The sequence below is a fragment of the Tauraco erythrolophus genome, chromosome 13, assembly GCF_009769465.1.
Source record: "Tauraco erythrolophus isolate bTauEry1 chromosome 13, bTauEry1.pri, whole genome shotgun sequence".
In the NCBI taxonomy this organism is placed as follows: domain Eukaryota; kingdom Metazoa; phylum Chordata; class Aves; order Musophagiformes; family Musophagidae; genus Tauraco; species Tauraco erythrolophus.
In genome coordinates this window covers 8,249,459-8,268,077 of record NC_141477.1, presented here as the reverse complement: position 1 = coordinate 8,268,077, position 18,619 = coordinate 8,249,459, and the positions used below count along the sequence as shown (strand labels likewise).

The 18,619-nt window shown below is 39.6% G+C and overlaps 1 protein-coding gene across 9 annotated transcripts in view; it reads right to left on the bottom strand.

Moving 5' to 3' along the window:
- MAP7D3 (MAP7 domain containing 3) overlaps positions 1–18,619 on the bottom strand; it is a 48,518-nt gene that overhangs the window by 3,944 nt on the left and 25,955 nt on the right. For 5 of the 9 annotated variants that reach the window (XM_086619501.1, XM_086619494.1, XM_086619495.1 and 2 more), the window contains 13 exons: positions 17,358–17,459; positions 14,855–14,953; positions 14,349–14,447; positions 13,145–13,270; positions 10,897–11,042; positions 10,415–10,545; positions 9,625–9,869; positions 4,634–4,769; positions 3,340–3,520; positions 2,087–2,191; positions 1,768–1,821; positions 868–961; positions 222–414 (listed from right to left, as the gene is read on the bottom strand). In XM_086619501.1, the coding sequence (XP_086475627.1) occupies positions 222–414; positions 868–961; positions 1,768–1,821; positions 2,087–2,191; positions 3,340–3,520; positions 4,634–4,769; positions 9,625–9,869; positions 10,415–10,545; positions 10,897–11,042; positions 13,145–13,270; positions 14,349–14,447; positions 14,855–14,953; positions 17,358–17,459 (1,711 nt within the window). The remainder of the gene's footprint in view (positions 1–221; positions 415–867; positions 962–1,767; positions 1,822–2,086; positions 2,192–3,339; positions 3,521–4,633; positions 4,770–9,624; positions 9,870–10,414; positions 10,546–10,896; positions 11,043–13,144; positions 13,271–14,348; positions 14,448–14,854; positions 14,954–17,357; positions 17,460–18,619) is intronic. The other 4 variants (XM_086619496.1, XM_086619498.1, XM_086619499.1 and 1 more) reach the window with 4 other exon arrangements.

The following is an 18,619-nucleotide window of genomic DNA, read 5'->3' as shown; positions in this document are numbered from 1 at the left end:
TGCTGTTAAATGGTGCCACCTAAACAAACAGTTGTCCTGAGCTGCCTGCCTCTGCGTGAAGCAGTGAAGTGCAGCACGCACACGCCACATGCCTGGAGCACACAAAGCAAAATTTGAGGCAACACTACATACAGCACTGAATTTAATTTAAACACAGAGAGGGATTTCTCGTGTGATGGCTAACTGCTCTGACAGTAAAACACTCACCTACACAGACTCACCTGGAATCCTTTAATTCAGTAACAAGTAGAGACCCCTCGTCACTTTTCAAATCACCTCCATTCATAAACACTTCAGTGGCCTTCAACTCTGGCACATCTCGTTCCTCAGATTCTGTAGAGGTCAAGCCATGCACAGTCTCTAAACAACCCTCTGCCTCCACTTTCTGGGGTAAGTCAATGCCATTTAGCTTTCCTGAAAGTGGGGGGAAAAAAAGAAAGAAAAAGAAAGGAAAAAGAAGAGCTTCAGTAACAGAATCACTATTCTAAATGAATAAAATACAAGTGCCAAAATGACCTTTCCTAGCCAAAACTCAAGACATGTGGCTTCGATAGATTAATTTGTCTATAGACAAGCTGCCCATAACAACATGAAACTTGTTTTCTGTCTTTAAAAATACACTTGTAAAATGAAAGTATGCTGCCTGCATTTCACTCTTAAATCATTTTTGCATTTAATAATTTTTACTGTCTCCTGTGGTGTGGAACAGGCAATGACCTCCTCTCTGTTCAAGCAGATGCTTCCTGATGTTTCTGGGACTTGTGTCTCAGACCATCCGTGTTATTAAGTGATTGACATTTTTAACAATGCTTAAACATCCCTGAGACACTGACTGCCACTTAGACCTGACTCATCAAGTTTCCTTACCTTGTTGATCAGTCTTCTCAAGACCCAACTCTTCCTCTTCTTCAATATCCTCTCCCTCGATAGCCTCAGAGGCAGACTTCCCTTCATTCTGCAACTGAATTGCCGGAGCGTTATTCAGAATAACTCACTACCATCTAGTGTTTCACAAATGGTTCCATCACAGCTCCCATGCAGGACTATTCTAGGTCCAGCCGGAAGGCCATGCTAGTCCAGGGGCTAACAGACAACCAGGTCACCCAGCAACACATGCTCTGCTGAGCCAGAGCCTGTAAAGGAGCGTGCAGGACCCACTTTCATCTCCTACCTGTGAAGTATCCCCGAGTTCCTTTTCCCCACATTTCTCCAAGGTGCGTGCTAAACATTTATTGATTTTCAGCCATATGAAGACTTGAGTTTTGAATGTTCAGAGAACAACTACTACTTCTCAATATAACACGCACAATTTACCACAAATCTTAGGTTACTACATTAAAAAAAAAAATACATCCAGTTTACTGTAGCAATCCAAGGGGCATCTAAGATTTGCTTTAAAGCAAACAGATGACGCCAGGAATTTAAGTTTTCTGAGGAAAAATAGCCCCAGCAGAATGCATACGGTTTAAAAAAAAAATGAAAATCCATCACTAACTAGTGGTTTTTTAACCAATCTGCAAGCAATAGCACCAGATCACACCGTTTCTATACGCCTTGAACAAAAATGCATCAAAGACTTTTGGTCAGAACAAGCAAAGCAGAAGAATGTGTGCAATGGGAAGCTACTGAAAATCATTCTGGTCCACCAGAACTTTGCATTTCATGTGGAAGCAAGTTTGTCTAAGGATAGCAGAGGAAGACAGGATACAGAGCAAAGCCTTCTTCGGGAAGGGCCAATTCTGCCACTATACAGATCCAAACAAGTACCTTGGATTCATTTTGATCCGATTTTCGTGTTCTTTTCATTATTTCTTCAATTCTCTGTTAAAACAGGGAAAACATTTACAATGACATACAGAGTTTTATATTTCAGTAATCTCATTTAAATTTTCATCAATCACAATACATTTTCCTATTTCATAAATTTACTACTTCTTTCACCATTTTTAAAGCTCACAAGTCAGAGCTGGCTTTATTTAAAGAACACACTACTATTTAAACGCATCCGAGACCGTCTGTCTGTTCAGTTTAACATCTTAACCACTATTTTAGGCTAAGAAACTTCTCTGCTTTCAAAACAGGATACCTTTTTTCTTTCAAGTCTTTCCTGCATATTTTGCTGCATAATTCTCTCTCTTTCCAACCGCTGTCTTTCAGCCTCTTCTTGAGCTTTTGCTTCAGCTTCTTCTCTCTGAAAATGAAACAAAAAGAAGAGAGCACTCAGGGCACAACTCATTCTCAAGGGTCAAAAGCGGAGCTGTTACAGAGATTCTGGTTCAACACAGACAGGAACATCAGACAATCACTATCTAATATTACCATACATTGCAGCTACATGCCAATTACCCGGCTACTGACATGAAATATATGCTACTGTGACATTCAGAAACTGATCTGAAAAGAAAAATGATGTGCATGGCTATACTGTGCTTATGCAAATGTTCCGGATGTTGTTGAACTACTCAGGGTTCAAATTACACTTCACGTTGAAGATTTGTCTCTAAAGGATAATTTATAAAGTAACAAGACAGCAATTAAGTTCTAAACGTGGCAAGGCTAACTTAAAAATCTTGGCAGTCAGGTTTACTACCAAGATACTTGGTGCTGAGCATCTTCTGTTCCTTCTACACTGGAAAATCTGTTCCAGTATGACTGGAAAGAAGACAGAAGCACAGTTAACCTCTGAATAATTGTTATAAACTTAAACAAGCTTTTAAAGAAATGTTCAGACATATGTCAATGCTATCCATAAGACACAGCTCTCCAAACACAATGAAGCTCACTGTAAAACTGTTTTAATTTTCAAAATTAATCTCATTTAAAGAAAGTCCACTTTCTGCAAAACAACTCCCTTCAGCTAGAAGATGCCTTTGTAAAGGTAAACAGATACTAGCTGTGGAAGACTATTTAGCAACGGGAACAGCAGACCTGGAAACACTACCAATCTTTCTTTTAAAGGAATCAGACCAAGCCAGATGACTTTCCAGACAGACCACCTCCTTATAATTCATAGTAGTAAGCTGGTAAAGTGGGCTCAGTACAAATACTTTACATATGCAAAATAGCATCCCAGATGGCTAAAAAAAAATCTGCTTCTGCTCCACACTTGAATTTATGAAATGTTAAAAAAAAAAAAAAAATAAAAAATCACATAGACTAGGGCAAGGAAAGGACTTCAAGACATTCTCAAATCCATCTCTGACAGGATGAACTCTGCTTTACCTTGTCCCTGACAGATTTGTCAAAAATGTTCTGTGAAAGAAAATCAAAGACAACCCCCTCAAAAACATGTCAGCAGCTTGCACGAGGAACACAGTTGGAGCCTACGGATAAGCAGACCTGGTGCTGAAGCTCTGCTAGTTTTTCCTGCTCTTCTTGTTCTCGGCGGATCCTCTCCTCTTCAGCTTGTCTTTGTTGTTCTTCATAAGCCAGTCTCTTTTCTTCCTCCTGTTTGCAGAGCTCCTCCTCTCGTCGTGCTTTTTCCTCAATTGCTCTCTTGGCCATTTCTTCTTCTCTGATTCTAGTGTTTCCAAGATACAGATTACCAACTAGGTATTTATTTCTTTAGAAGCGTGCATGCACACAAGACAGACTAGGAAAGTACGGAAGTTCTAAGTTATCCAACCACAGACTAACTGTGCAAAGATACTTTTTGGTGTGGATTTACAAATGCCACCATCCAGACCCGTCGAAAGAAAAAGCAGAGTAACTTGGAAGAAACGACCTACGAGTACATAAATGTTCTTTGCTGGTTAGGTCAAGGCCAAGGCAGGTTGCTCCAATAATGGAATGTTTGACTGCAATCTGGATTAAGTGACAACTATTTAATATATACCACCTGCATCCACGACATGAATGAAGCTTTCAATCACTATCAAACATAAATGTAGTTGGATTTTTTAAAAGACTTTCTTCTGTGGTCCAAATTCTGGATATACTGGAGGTATACACTGTCAAATCACACAGATGTACACAACAGATCTGAATGAACTGTACTGCTGATAAAACATCTGTAGCAGACTATATGCAAGTTTATGACACCTTTACATCCATGAGTGGAAAAGAGACAAAATCTAACCTTCCATAATGTTCACAGAAGCACAGACAAATGACCCCTGATCCGGAATAAAGTTAGTCAGCACTAAGTTAATAATTTATTTTTAACAACTTCTATGCAGTGAGCCAACCATACACTGATTTATCACTTTGAATTACTTGGCTGCACTATTTCTGATCCAGACTTAGGATCACTAGTGTGAGATTTAATGTACCATCAAACCACTACCTGAGTTCATCAAAGGAAAGTTTCATCGAGATAGGTTGACTATTTCAAGACAACAAAACAAATACAAGTGGTGTAAAAAGCACGTTCTAGTTTTGAAATAAAAGCACCAGTGTTGACTGGAAGGAAAATGCAGCAGCAATTTGCACAGGGACCATGCATTACATATATACTGAGATATACATTAATGATACACACAGCAACCTGTCCCATCTCAAACGGTGCTAGTGCCTGTCCCTCTGCTTCAGGAACAGCATTAAGATTTACAGGGTCTTAAATTAATGCTTAGGAAATATATACAGCAGAAGTGTCCACCACTGAAGGCATCCCTTCCCCCTCCTGAATTGTTACCTTTCCTCTTCCTGTCTCTGAATTCTTTCTTGGTCTTCACGCTCTCTTTGCTCCCGTGCTAGACGTCGTTTCTCTGCCAAGATTTTAGCAGCTTCTTCAGCTGTGGTGGTCCCTGCTACTGTTTTGCTACCTGATTCTGCAAAGGTTAAAAGAAACTGCTGTTAAAAAGCCCCAGTAACTTAAAATTAAGACAGACGTTATCGCTGTGAGATGAGGTTTTTCTTTGGCCAACTGACTCGCTATTTTGATCAGTGCTCATCACTCAGCAAGTATACCCCGTATCTGAAGGCCCACAAGAGCCAAGGGGAGTCCTGAAGAGATGCAGAGCCACAGTATCTCCCTGACACTGAAGTAACCAGCACCTCATTTCAACTACACTGATCCAGACATTCCAGATGATACAGTTAAAGATATTCTCCAATTACCATAGCACTTAAAACCATATTTCTAAAAAGACATGTTTATTCTGCAACATGTGAAAACACTTAAAAGACAACTGAAAAAAATGCTGCTTTAGGAAATACACTTAACTTCCTTCTAATAAAGCAGGAACACATTTCCTAAAGAGGAATTTTTTTTTTAACTACTCTTGTTTCGTAACATTCATGTTCATGCCTTTATATTTATAGAGTATCTTAGGGTGCAAATAATCACGATGTTATCTGTCCCTGCAGGCACATACTAATGACTTCAGTAATACCATATTTCTACACATTTTAGCAACAAATCAATTTCCAGTTTTCATGGAGATCAAAACAGCTCCAACCACCAGATTAGCAGATATTTGTACAGTCCTGCAGTTTATGTTTCTTCATATCCTGCCCAGTGTTATGGTCAGAGATATTATAAATTCTGTATTATAAATTTTATACATATATTCATTATTATTTATATAAATTATAAATACACATTACGGAAAAAAACACCCTTGCCATCCAGTTGCTCTCAATATATATTGAAAGAACTCTGACTTTTATCCGTTATTCCTCTCTCTAGAAATATTACTGTTTGAATGTGGCTAAAGAAGTGATCATCTGAACAGGCAGAGAATTAGCTCTTGGTGTCAGTAGAGCAGTAGCATCATAATGTAGGTGAGGACCTGCCTTTCTTCTTTTTAATATTTCACAAATCAGCACATACATAAATGTTTGCTTAACAGTTATAAAGCCTTCAAGCCGAGGTAATTTTAATGAACAATGACATCAGGGTTCCATCAGTTATTCTGCTTCTGACCTAAAGACAAATCATTCAAAACCCAATGCCATCATTAGGAACTTTAATACCTGAAATCTGCTTAAGCCCCATGGACACATAATGAATGCCTGCAGCTGTAGGGCATAATTTCAGAGAGTACATCCATAGCAGCTGATTCACGGTAGTGGTTTGTGCATAAAAATTGTTCTTACAGTCCTAGGAAAAACACTGCGACACACGGAGTGCAGTCAAAGAGAAGTCTTCTAAAATTTAGATCTATCCAACGCTGAAAAATGCTGGACCTCTTCTTGCACTTCCCCAAGACACACATTGCTTCTGATTTGAGCAAAAATACAGTCAAACAAGAATCAGCCACAACACTTCCAAATTTGAACTCAGTCAGAAGAGGTTCTCCTCCTCATTATCATCCCCGAGCAGGAAAGACCAGTTTGCAGTTATAAGAACCATTAGCAGGATCTACCTACTTGAGCCTTGCATGTACTAAATGCTTTTCTTCCTATGTTTGGCAACATTGTGTGTGGGTTTTTTTTTTCAATTTAAAGAAAAGGGGGAGGTTTCATTTGCTGTTGTCAGTACATAACCATGAAGAAATCAAAATGCCTCTCTTGTCCTCTACCACTTGAGTGTCTTGCCTGTTTAGAGTAGTCACTGTTTACAGCAGAGGCCATCTTCTGTTACGCACTTGCACAGCAACCAACGCAGCAGTCCTATTTCAACACTACTGGAATTTCAGTCGTTATCAAAATGGGTTGACATTTAATGTCAGGTTTAACCTACCTCCCCTCTCAAAATTGAACCTAGATAAGACAACTTGATCCTCAGCAAGAAGCCTAAAGGTTTTAGGCTTTTAGGTTATAGGTTTTAGGGTTAGAGCATGATAATGATAGCTTGAAATATGATGAATATCTGGTATCGAAAATGACAGAAGAAAATTAGCCGTAACAATTCAGTACACCACAGATACAGAAACAGCAGGGGGCATAAAAACAAAAGAGAGGGCAGGAGATGTCAAGTCTATGGGGGATATTCCCCATTGCATTTTCACTTTTGAAGCTTTACTGATGCTTCCCACATGGTTACTTCAACAGTGCTTTCATCTCCACACACCCCTTGTGCAGTCCACTTCCACAGGCAGGACATGGGACTTCCCAACATGATTGCTAACATGCCTTAAGAAGATTCTTCCAGTGTTTTATACTCAGCTCCATCTTCCTTGTACTCCCACTGTCATTTCTGATAAGAACTGACTTTTTCTCAAAGGATCTTTTTGTGATGCAAGGGGAAAGAGGGAAACAGGCAAGAGAAATGTCTCAGAACAATTGTAAAATGCATCTACAGGACTGACAGCTGATCTGTTGGCCTTCCTTAACTCTAGCCTGTGGTTTCAGAGCAAAGAGGCACTATTAGGATACTTGCAGCCATTAGGAATACAGACTGCCCTTATGCAGTTCCTCTTCAGCAATATTTGGTTGTCAACCGAGTGGGAAGGATGCAGAAGATCTGCAACTTGTAAAGAGGTGGAAATTGAACCTCATCCTTTTCTCCCATTAATCTATAATTTATTTCTAGAAGATAAGAATATTACACAGATCTGCTATGTGAGGAGAAGCTAGTGTCAGTTCCTTACTGGACTGTTATTTTCCAGTTTGACAGCAAGAACACAAACGTGCTTGTGTTGTATTATTAGCTGGATGGAGGGAAGATTCCAATACATCTCAAGGCAAGACATTTATTCACAATTAATCTAGGAATCATATTCCAAAGCCTTCACTACCCAGATACAAAACAGTGAGGCTCCACGATAGTTTATTACCTATCATCATGCATAAAGTGAGAGCTCATGAAGGAGCACTTCTTATGCTTTAAGTTGAAACAAGCCTTTTAACTCTCAGAGAAGCTGCGAGAGGCTGCTGCCAGAAATGACAACTGCTCCAAGCCACTGAAAAATAAAAAGTGTTTTACTGCAGAACAGTATATTTTAGTAGGAAGACACAAAAAACGAGACAAAAACTTGATTGCTATCTGTCAGCAACAGGCAATCAAGTTCAGTTTGAAGAAGAGGCAGTATGAAGATACAAGTACACAAAGCTGAAATTAGGTTGAACCTACAAGACCTAGAGACTGATTTGCCACATGCCGTTCACTGGTGCGTTTTAAATTCAGAAGCTGTCTGGAATATGGTATTGCACCAACCCACAGGGTGAACAGACATGTAAAATGAAAATTGCCTTGAAATTTGAAAGCAACTTTTTCTTTTTAAGAAAAAAAGATTTTGCCTCACTTAGCAATGTTGCATTGTACCAAAACATTCAAAGAGATACACAAAATCATCTCTAGGTTGAAGAACATGGCCACTATTTCCTTATCTTGTACATGTAAAAGAAAAAGAGTTTGACTTAGCCCCATTATGAACCACTAAAAAGATTACCAGCTTGGAGATTAGCAATAAAATAAAACAGAAACAGATAAGCTGGGTTAATACAGTTCCAGAAGTCAGTGTGGAGAGGAGACAGGTGGGGCACTCAGGGAACAAGGAATTGTGTTCTTGTTCTAGAACAACTGGAAGATGCAGAAATAGGACACGTTGTTACGGAGGTTTCAACCGACCAATGACATTGATGACAATTGATTTCGCTGCCTCTGAGGCATGCAAGACATTTATTCACAGTAATGTAGCACATTGAAGGATGGAAATTCTGACTGCAAAGATGAATGACTTGACATCGAAGATGGACGTGCAACTTCATACAAACATCCACATTTGACTACAACACCCAGGCTTCCTTCTAGAGGAACATATGCTCAGAGAACTGTACCATAAATGAGTTCTTCAGCTGACTAAGGCTATTTCACATCCAACATCAAGCAGTGTTAGGAAGAGGCTCAGAAGCAACAGCAAACTGCAGCAGCTGAGGAAGGCACAACCCGAACCGTACATGCAGTAATGTGTGCAGCAAGCGTATGTTCCCACTTACCCTCTGTCTGAAGGATTTTTACCCCCAGTACTGCCCACTGGCTGTAGTTTAAATTCCAGAGATCCCTCCTTTTCCTGTTAAGTCTCTCCTAAGTGCTTCTCCACAGAGTAGTGCCTGCCAGAGCTCATCAAAAGGCTCTCCTAGATTCTATTCTGGAGATGGTAGATGACCTTCTTCCCATAAGAAGGACAGAGGTTGTGCTTACTTGGCATGATGAAGACGACTAGGAGACTAATTGCTTATCCATTATATGGCTCTCCTTAATCTACCAAGATCATTTCTCAGTGTGACCTGTGCACTGACCACTTCTTCCTGAGGCAGCAATGATTATACGCTCACTGGAGTTGTGACAGAGGTAGCCTTCTAGCTTTGTGAAAACTGGCTCTCAGACTGTGATGAACCAATAGCTGATTTCTTCCTCTAAGCAGGTCTCTATAAAAGCAATTTTAAGAACTACCACCTAGACTGAAAGACCTTTGCACACCTAAGCTAGTAGAGCCCTCAGCTAGCGTGGCTGAAGTTCAAAAGATAAATAGCATTTCTCCTTTTCTTAAAATTATAGTACAAGCAATAATATTGAAAACTCTTGACTTAAATCTCCAAGTCAAATAACCTGACTACTGCACTAAAATCCACACCCAAATGTCACACCACATAAAATTACTGTGTGTAATAAACAGCTTCTGCCTTAAACCATCCTACCCTCCAGTGGTCTGCCTCACAAACTAATTATTTCACCAGCCCTAGCACACACTGGAGATGTCTCGAAAAAGAGCGCGCTAGTAGCTGAGAAACACTCACCTTCTTTGGTCTTTACGCTAGCTGCTACTGCATCCCTGTCTGAGGCTAGTGAAGCACCTTGCTCTTGTCCTGCTCCTTCTGTGCCCTTATCCTTTGGTTTGCTCTCTGCCTCGGTTTTCTTTTTGGTAATGTTTATAACACCTGGTGTGAGAGGTGGACGTTGGATAGGTGCCGGTTTAGAGACTGGAGTAGGAGATGGTGGCCTTTGTTTTGACACGCTAGGCGAAGGTGGGCGAGTCTTTTGCCTGTTGAAATAAAGAATATTTTTCAGGGCTAACACTGAAAACCTCAAACATACAACTCAGGACGGTCTACCTCAGTTAGTGTTTACATTACACATCTCGCTTTTAAAAATAAATCCACCCATGAACTACTGGTGCCTTCCTCATAAAACTCAAATACACCTGGGCACTTGGACTCACTACTTGTGGGCTAACATCAAAACAGATCTGCTAGCCCAGACCTCCATTTACATAATAGATGAACTCTGTGACTCCAATCCAAGAAAATTCCTACACTAATACCAGCAGATCAGTTTATTCAGAAGCTCCCTGTTGGTTTTAGTGCACAGACTGTACAGAAAGCCAGGGTGTATTCTGACAGCACAAGAGAGACAAAGGTTCAAGTAAGAGCCACATTCTCTACTGTGGAAAAGAGAAATCGGACCAAAAATGAAGTCCTTATGTGTACAGACATGGCATAGCATAGGCCATCCAAACTCCTGTCTTGAGACAGGAAGCATGGTTCATTTTGTTCTGAATAAAAGAAGATATTTAACCTGGACGCATACCTAACTGTAGAAGGTGACGGAGGTCGCTTCACCAAATTAGCAGGAGAAGGGGATCTTCTACGGGCAGACACAGATGGTGAAGGAGGGCGTCTTAACCCAGAACCTGGAGATGGTTTTTCTGTCTCTGATTTCTAAGATAAATAAAAATAAAATAATGCTCACTCTCTAGAAGACATTACAGGCAGAGGAGCTACTACCACAACAAACATGCAACTTCTCAACAAGATGTACTTTACGTTTTCTTTACATTCCAAAGCACAGACCCAGGTCAATATGTTACCTAAATTCAACTTTGGGAACCATAAGCAGCAAACAATATGCCTTTAAGATACCAGGACCATAAATTCCCAATTTTATTTCAATACTGTATTTTTTAAGCAAATGCTATTAAGCATTTCAATGAGCAAGCAAACTGTTGAAACAGGATCCCATCCTGACCCCCAGATAAATACAAACCTAATTCCTGTGGACTTTCAACTAACCTGGGTTGAATCTGGTGAACTTGCATCTGATGAAGATACAGAGGACTTCAATCTGTCGATGCTACGACTGCGCACAGGCACTTTAGGAGTTGGGACTGGGGAATTGATGGAACTGGCTGAAGCTGAACGAGGACAGAGGTGAGATTCTATAAAAGTTAGGAATTTGACAAGACAAAACGAAAACCAAGTGCACAGCATAAGAACAGGAGAAAAGGAAGAGGGAGAAAGAGAGAAAGAAAGATTATGCGTGTTAGAAACCGTACAGAGAAACGCCACAGGCAGTGCACATTGCAATGGGTCACGGACACAGACACCACCACCACCACCACCACACGATTAGTACTTTGGAAGCAATAGCACCAAGAATAAAACCATTTTGAAAGCAGCAGTCTGGAGTAGATAAAAATAAAATGCTTTTCCAAACGACGTCTAAATTTGCAACACACCAGTGTTACTTTCATTTTAGTCAAGCTGCATCTAATCACAAGTACTACAGTTTTAATGGCTTAGCATCTTTCTTTACAAGTTCTTCATGACAGGTTCAAATTTTAAGCATGTTTCCCCCATATTCAAGGAGGAAATCTTCCTTCTTTTCAAAGAGTAGTTATAAAGCAGCAGTATCTGAGCATTACTCTACAAACTCTTCTTGTGAAATAAGCATTTGTGCAACATGATTTTATTCTACTTTCCCTCTCTGACCCCTTTATTACTATTTATGTGTGCCCTTGATCCACACTAACAAATCAAAATAGGTGGTGTCAAAGAAACCTACCATGAGAAAAAGGCCAACTGCTAAACTAAAATACCTTTACTACCTGACGTGTCAATCTCTTCACACATAAGATACTGAAAGAAACTGTATCTTCTAATCGCTTTTTTCACTAACATAATCATAGCTGGATAAGCATACACAGATGTAAAAATCTACATCTGAAACTAGATACAGGATTCTTCTATAGTCTGAATAAATTGTGACAGATGCCAGCACTTAATTTTGTAACTTTATGGAAAATACATTTTATTTTTATATTTATAGCATTTGTGCAAGGAGAACTGCATTCTGTTCGTGTATAGTTTGTGCTAAAGCACAGGTACGTTTCTACTGAAACGAAGAAAGTACCTTTAAGTAAACTGATAAAAATGTAAAAGTCATCTTTAATTCAGCACTCGTGAATAAGTCACATGCTGTCAGTAACAGCGAAAAAGATGGTATTATCCCACATGACATGAACTGAAATATTCATGGTAAAATAAAAAGTGGCACAGACAGGTGTGCAGAAATATGACCACTGACTACAAACCAAAAAAGTAAAAACTGATTATTACAAAAGGGGAGCAGTGTAGAAACGTCACCATTACCAACAAGGACCAAGGTAAGTGGCATAAGATAAAAATTAAAGATGGAAGAACATACTTAAGAAGAAACGAGCAATACTGGGAACGCAAGTTGTAAGGTAAGAGAGGAGAAAGGACTCCACATTGGTTCCAGATATGCATTTAGTGGGGCATTCTTATAACCAATAACAATTATAATAGACATGGGATGCCGCTAGGGTTTGCCCACGATGCAGATTCCTGTGCTAGTACTAAGTTGAGCCACAGCGTGGGCTTATCAGCTCAGCCTGGACCAATATAAAACAGCTTGAGCCAGCCAGGTTTCTCTACAGTATCTTCTCCTTCTAGGATGCCTCTACTTCTACAATCAGCCTGAGCGAAAGCAGCTCAGGGCTCCCTGCAATTAATGTCAAGATAACCCCTCTGTCATGTTCCTACAAGAGCTTCTCCTCTTGAAGAAATTTAGGCTTTGCACTTATTCCTGTTAGCCTCCTTTGAAATGGTATGTTTGTTTGGGTTTTTTCCCTTTAATTTCCTAACACTGTTCTCTGACCAACATGTCTTGGATTAATTTGAGGGTCCACCCAAACGCAGGTCTCTGTCAGTTAAAACAAAAACACAAACAAAACCCATAACAAACACCAGCATTGGGTTCTTTCCAGAGCAAGTAAACTGGCACTGGAGTTTAAAAGCCAGTATTATTCTGTGGATTCGTAAAGCAAACATGCAATATAGCATATGAATTGGTTATTACTGACCAAAGAAAGTACTGGATAAGCAATATTACACATAACCATATATTTATTAACTGTCTGATCCACACTTAAGTGTAGCACAGTTAGCGACTATCATGTAAGTTCTTCCTTGAAGGGCAACTGCCTGAAACTTCCAGGCTTTGCTGCCCTCCTGTTACCTGAGGGATCTTGTCCATCAGCCGATAATGTAGCAGCACTTTTACTCCTAGCTAAGGAGGCCTGTGTGGGGGCGAGGAGGCGACTGATTACGCTACTGTCCAGAGGACTGAACTGGGAGCGACGAGCTAAATGATGGGAACAAATCAAAAGGATCCAACATGAAATCACATAATGAAAAAGACGAGCAGTACAAAGTAAAGGCAGTTTGTGAGCATTGTTGCAAATCATAATGCTTTTGGAAGAAAAATACAGAAGTCATGGAGAAGGAAATCCAAACTAAAAGCACAGAAGGGTTAAACACTGCAATCTCTTATGTTGCACTTCTTGTCCTTGGATTGTTTAACAGTAATCATTTTAATGTGAAAAGACTGGCATGCACACAACAGAAATGAATGCTGAAGTCAAAGTATGAAAGTTTTTGACCCAGCTCGGAGCTGTATTGTCTAGATTGTAGGAAAGGCTGTTCTGCCATAATAAACAGAAGGCTTGCAAGTCAAAGCAAACAGGTATCGTCAGGCATCATTTGCACACACAAATTCACATGAGCAGCATCCGTCACCCTCCCATACAGGAAAGATTCTGAAGCAGAATATCATTTCCACTGTTGGCAATAGCTGCTAAAAAGGAAAGTTTGAGAACTGTTAACTCAAAGGGAAAAACATGTTAGAAAAGTTGCTAGGCTTCAGCTTTAGGAAGAGTTCCTAGAAAAGAAGTATTTGTAACCCAGCGAGGAATACAGAGACCAAAAGAAACTGAAGTGAGAATAGGCTTCCTCCTCCATTTGCATGCACAAAGTCTAGGCCAGCAGCAGGAACAGAGAAGTTGCTTTTAAACTGAATAATGAAAGAGACTTTAAAAAGCAAAGGTAAGATTTAACTAAGTGAACATACCAGTGACATTTTAGTCCCTTACATTTAAACCTACTAGCTTTCCAGTAAGTCTCTCTCTTAAGCAGAGAGATATTCTGCTATCTACTTACAGTGCCATTTAACAAAGTCAAAGTCCTTCTTACAGGATTTCTTTTTTGTCCAAAGGGAAAAACTTCATCTTTACCATTTACAATTTTATCTTTACCACTGGATAACTAAAAAGCCATTAAAATTCCTAAAAATTTCAAAACTAAGAAACTAGTGAACATAAGCCTATCCAAACTATACTATGAATGGCTTTAAAAAGAAATATTCAGCTTTATGAAACAACCACCTGTTTTTTCTTCCTTTTTCACTTTTTCTAGTTCTGGAGAGGATTGGGGTTTACTACTCATTCTATTCAAAGATGTGCTCCTCTTCTTTTCTGTTCCTCCTAGAGACCAAGCGTAAGGAAGATTATTTTTAACAAGATATTTATATATATGACTTTCTAAACTGCCATTCCCATGCTTCGCTTTTGCCAACAAATCATCTAAACCCACCAATTTATCATTACGAAATACTATTATCTCATGAGCTGAATGGTTTGGCTACCATTTGTCTGCTCTCCCCCCACCCTTCCACTTTTCAGAGGAGTAAGACTGTTTTACAGACACGGTTACCCAGTATCTGGCCCTGCAATGAGCATAACGATATTTATGCCACGGTGCACAGACCACACGCACAGCAGCGAAAGCCTGAGTAAAAACGTTTACAACGAAACTGGAATATGGTTTAAAGTCAACTTCAAATATCCCATTTACTGCCTCCCGCTTCTCAAAACAAACTGGTTCCTAGCACCTTTCTGTTCCACCTGCCAACCTTTGAGTGCTGACTGCTGGGAATGTAGAGGAACTTTGTTATTCAGTCTGTTTAATGAGGCACTTCTCTTTGTGGTACCTGGAAGTGAGAGCGCATGGATTAATCATGTTGAAAAGCCTAGAAGTCCCCTCCAACACCTGCCCCACATCCCTAAGATACAGAAGAGTAATTAAGTCACTTTATAGTATGAATCCTTCAGAAGCAGGAAAACTGGATCAGGGAAGAATTACTCTATATAAAGCATTATTTCTTATATTTCTGTATGTTACTGATCACAGCAGCAGGATGTCAGTCTCAACAGACTTCTTGTTTGACCTATCAAGGACATCCTTCTATGCCTTTTAAAATAAATAAATAATTTTAAAAGGCCATTGCTCCCAATCTGTATGAGTCGAGAGTGAGCTCTGAATTAACACCGAACACAGCTGATGAAATACTTCACTGATCCAGGGACAAGCACCTTCCTCTCATTTCCGCATTCTGCTCCTCCACCTTCCCAGGCACATACGCACAGCAGAAGCAATCTGGTTAATTCTGCAACTATTTTCTGTTGTCTCAATTTAGCCATCTTTTAACAAACAGCCATTTCTTTCTGAGTGCCAGACCAAGAACACAGAATCACTCTAACTTGCTGCAGTGATCTCAATCAGTTAGTTGACCTCTACATCCTGACCACGTGGATCAGCTGGAGTCCTGTCCAAATTTCTTGTACATCAGGCCACCTGAGAATTTTCCCTCCAAAGCGAACAAGGATTCACAAAGGATTTCGAAGTATGACAGTAAGTTTGAAAGCAATTCCCATTAGTTGATAATTAGTGACTTCCTTTGTTAGCGGCTTAATTTGTACTTCACAGACCTGTTTCTGACTCATACTCAGAGCTGAACCCTGCAGACACATTATATATAAATATCATTTTAAATCACAAGCAGCCTCCAGTGACTCAGAGCCTCTGCAGCTGTGCCAGTATAGATATACTAACTGACTCCCCTACCAGGCATACAGTGTATGAGTACAAGTTTTTCTGCTGCATCACCTTCCAGCGTGAACCAGCAAAATCACTGTTAGCTGTGTCCATGTTAGGGATTCTTCCAGCACAGCTTCTTTGATCAAAGGCTGCAGACTGACAGAACACTGCAGCATAGACCTAGCTAAACTTGTTTTAATATTAAACAGCTCTTAGCTTAATAATACTTTTCATCATTTTAGGAAAAAAAAAACATTTGAGATACAGGCAGGCTCCTATGAAACACTGGGAAGAGTCCTCACAAGGAAATCTGAGGCTAAAACAAGCTGATATATGCTCATACAAATAATTTATTTTTTTAACAAGTAGATTAGGACAATTCCTTGTGTTTCATGATTTATTTATTTATTTATTTTTCATTTGGAGAAGGCAGACTGCCATGATCTACAGAAGGTATCGGGACGGGGCAGAGGGAAGGAGGGATAGAGGAGATTTGTGTACCAGTTTACCAGAGGGTGGGAAAACCAGAGATCTATCCCATTCTCTACATTCCTGTTAAGACTAATTGCATGGTGCACATTTTAAACATGACATGCTGCAGTCAGGAGCTTCCTTCACCCCAAAGCTGCAATTCAACATGAGACTGGAAGCCACAGAAATTGGTAGAGAATCTGTAGAGTGCAAATACTCAGAAAATCTTAAAAAAAATAATAAAAAAAATCAAAGGAACAGCTGGCTTCCAGATCATTTCTATTCTTGATAGTCATTGGTACAGTAAGTAACCCAGAATGCTTGCAAGCAGTGGTGTGCACTAACAGTCTGGGAAATGCATAATTTGAGTAGTAGTATCAAGCTTACACTACTTTATTGGGCTAGGAAATTATGTCAGAGCTGCATTCTAGTTCTGGAACTCCAGGCCAAAATAAACCACCTCCTCCCACCCAAAACACTCCCACAGGTGTCAAGAGTTTTTCATGCATCCTTCTCTATTTGGTTAAGGCAGAATTCTAGTATTAAAAAGAAAGTGTGTGTCTATAGAGTACAGGACTGGCACAACACAAAGATGTCAAAACTATGTTGATTTTTTCCTTCTCACAGGAAATCAAATGACTGAAGCTGTCTAACAGAACAAGGCAAACCTTATTTTCTGTACTATTTTTATTTTGCTGAAATTTTAGGGTGTGATTTAAGGCATGCAAACCCGTAAAAATGATGTGAAATGTTCTGTGAATCATCACTCGCCAAGATTCAACTTTAGTAAAACAATCACAGAAATATAAATTAAAAAAACAGCAATCTTTACCGTTACTCTTCTCCTCTAACAGAGATCACATCAACTGGGTCAAAGCCCTGAACAGTCAAGCTGGATTAACAAATTGCATGAAATGCATTTGAGATCAAAATACGAAGTGAGTCACAGAGCAAGGGAGGAAGAGGAGTGTCATTCCACCTCTTATCTCCTCCCCAAACAACAGTTAAGCAGGACGCCTGCTACCAGCAGACACACAAACACTTACTTCGATCAGAAGTGTTTAAAAGCGCTGCAGATGATGACAACCGTTTATTCATGACAGCTTCTGTCTGTTTGAGGTTTGCTGTGGAGGTGGACCGCTTGCTGGCTGTGTAAAGAAGCGCTTACTTTAGAATCCATCTTCACACCTGAGGAAGAACCTTTCACACATTGCTATGAGCTCACTTTGGAAGTATTACATCCTGAAAGCTCTTTCTAGTTTTGCTTCATGAGAAACAGAGATACTTTTCTTTTTTCCCCTTTGAATAGACTTGATACAATTAGCAACAGTTGTAACGTGCACAAAAAAGGCATTTTGTTTTAGTGGAGTAATGCCAAGGTTTTAAGTATATGTATGCAAACGGATGGTTTTTACACTTTGTGCTCCTAACATGTAAAGACAAAAGCTACTGAGGTTGTGTGTTGATACCAGACTGGCAAGACAGAGAAAGTAACAACAAAACCTGAAAAACAGTATTTTTTTTTTTTTTGTTCCATCCACACAGGTATGTCAAAAGAGTTTTTCAATCACTAGTTAACAAAAACAAAACAAATGTTTTTGGAGGGATGAAAGCATGAAAGCTTTCCTATTTCCAATTACTTCCCAAGGGTTGCTCTGACTATTTCAAAAATTTCTGAGTTTTTTCAAAAAAGCTACTCCTTAAGTTCATGTTTCTTACCAGTTTTCTAACTCTTCCGAAAAAATTCACCACAAGAAGCATTTTTTTGTATGTGTATACACATGCACACACACATACATATATATACATTTAAAAAATCACATCTCACTTGGCAAAATTTCAAGTTTACCACAAGCCAGATAAATACCTGCTTTTTAATGTCAAATAATGTACTTTCAGGATGAACACTACTCCAGAGTGTGAAAGCCTTGGAAAAGCATGTACCTGTTGCTATGGGAACTCGATAAGCAAAAAACAGTAATGGACACGAAGTAGTACGGACTAGCATAATAAACACAAGAAATTCTACACATCAAACACAAGTAATTGATTTTGCTGGCACACTGGACAGCAAAGATGATTAATGTGAACTCATTAGTGCATAAGCACCAAAGGAAAAAGCCGCACTACTCACCACAGAGGCAGCATCTTTTCCCTTTGGCCAGCATGCTATAGCAGCTCTACACACAAGAGCCAGGACACACGGATTCCTATGGACAGCCCTGCCTCTGCATTGTACTTTTGACACATGTACTCAAACCAGGCTCCCAAGCTAGGGGACTCTCGCAAAACCATGTCAAGTGAAAAC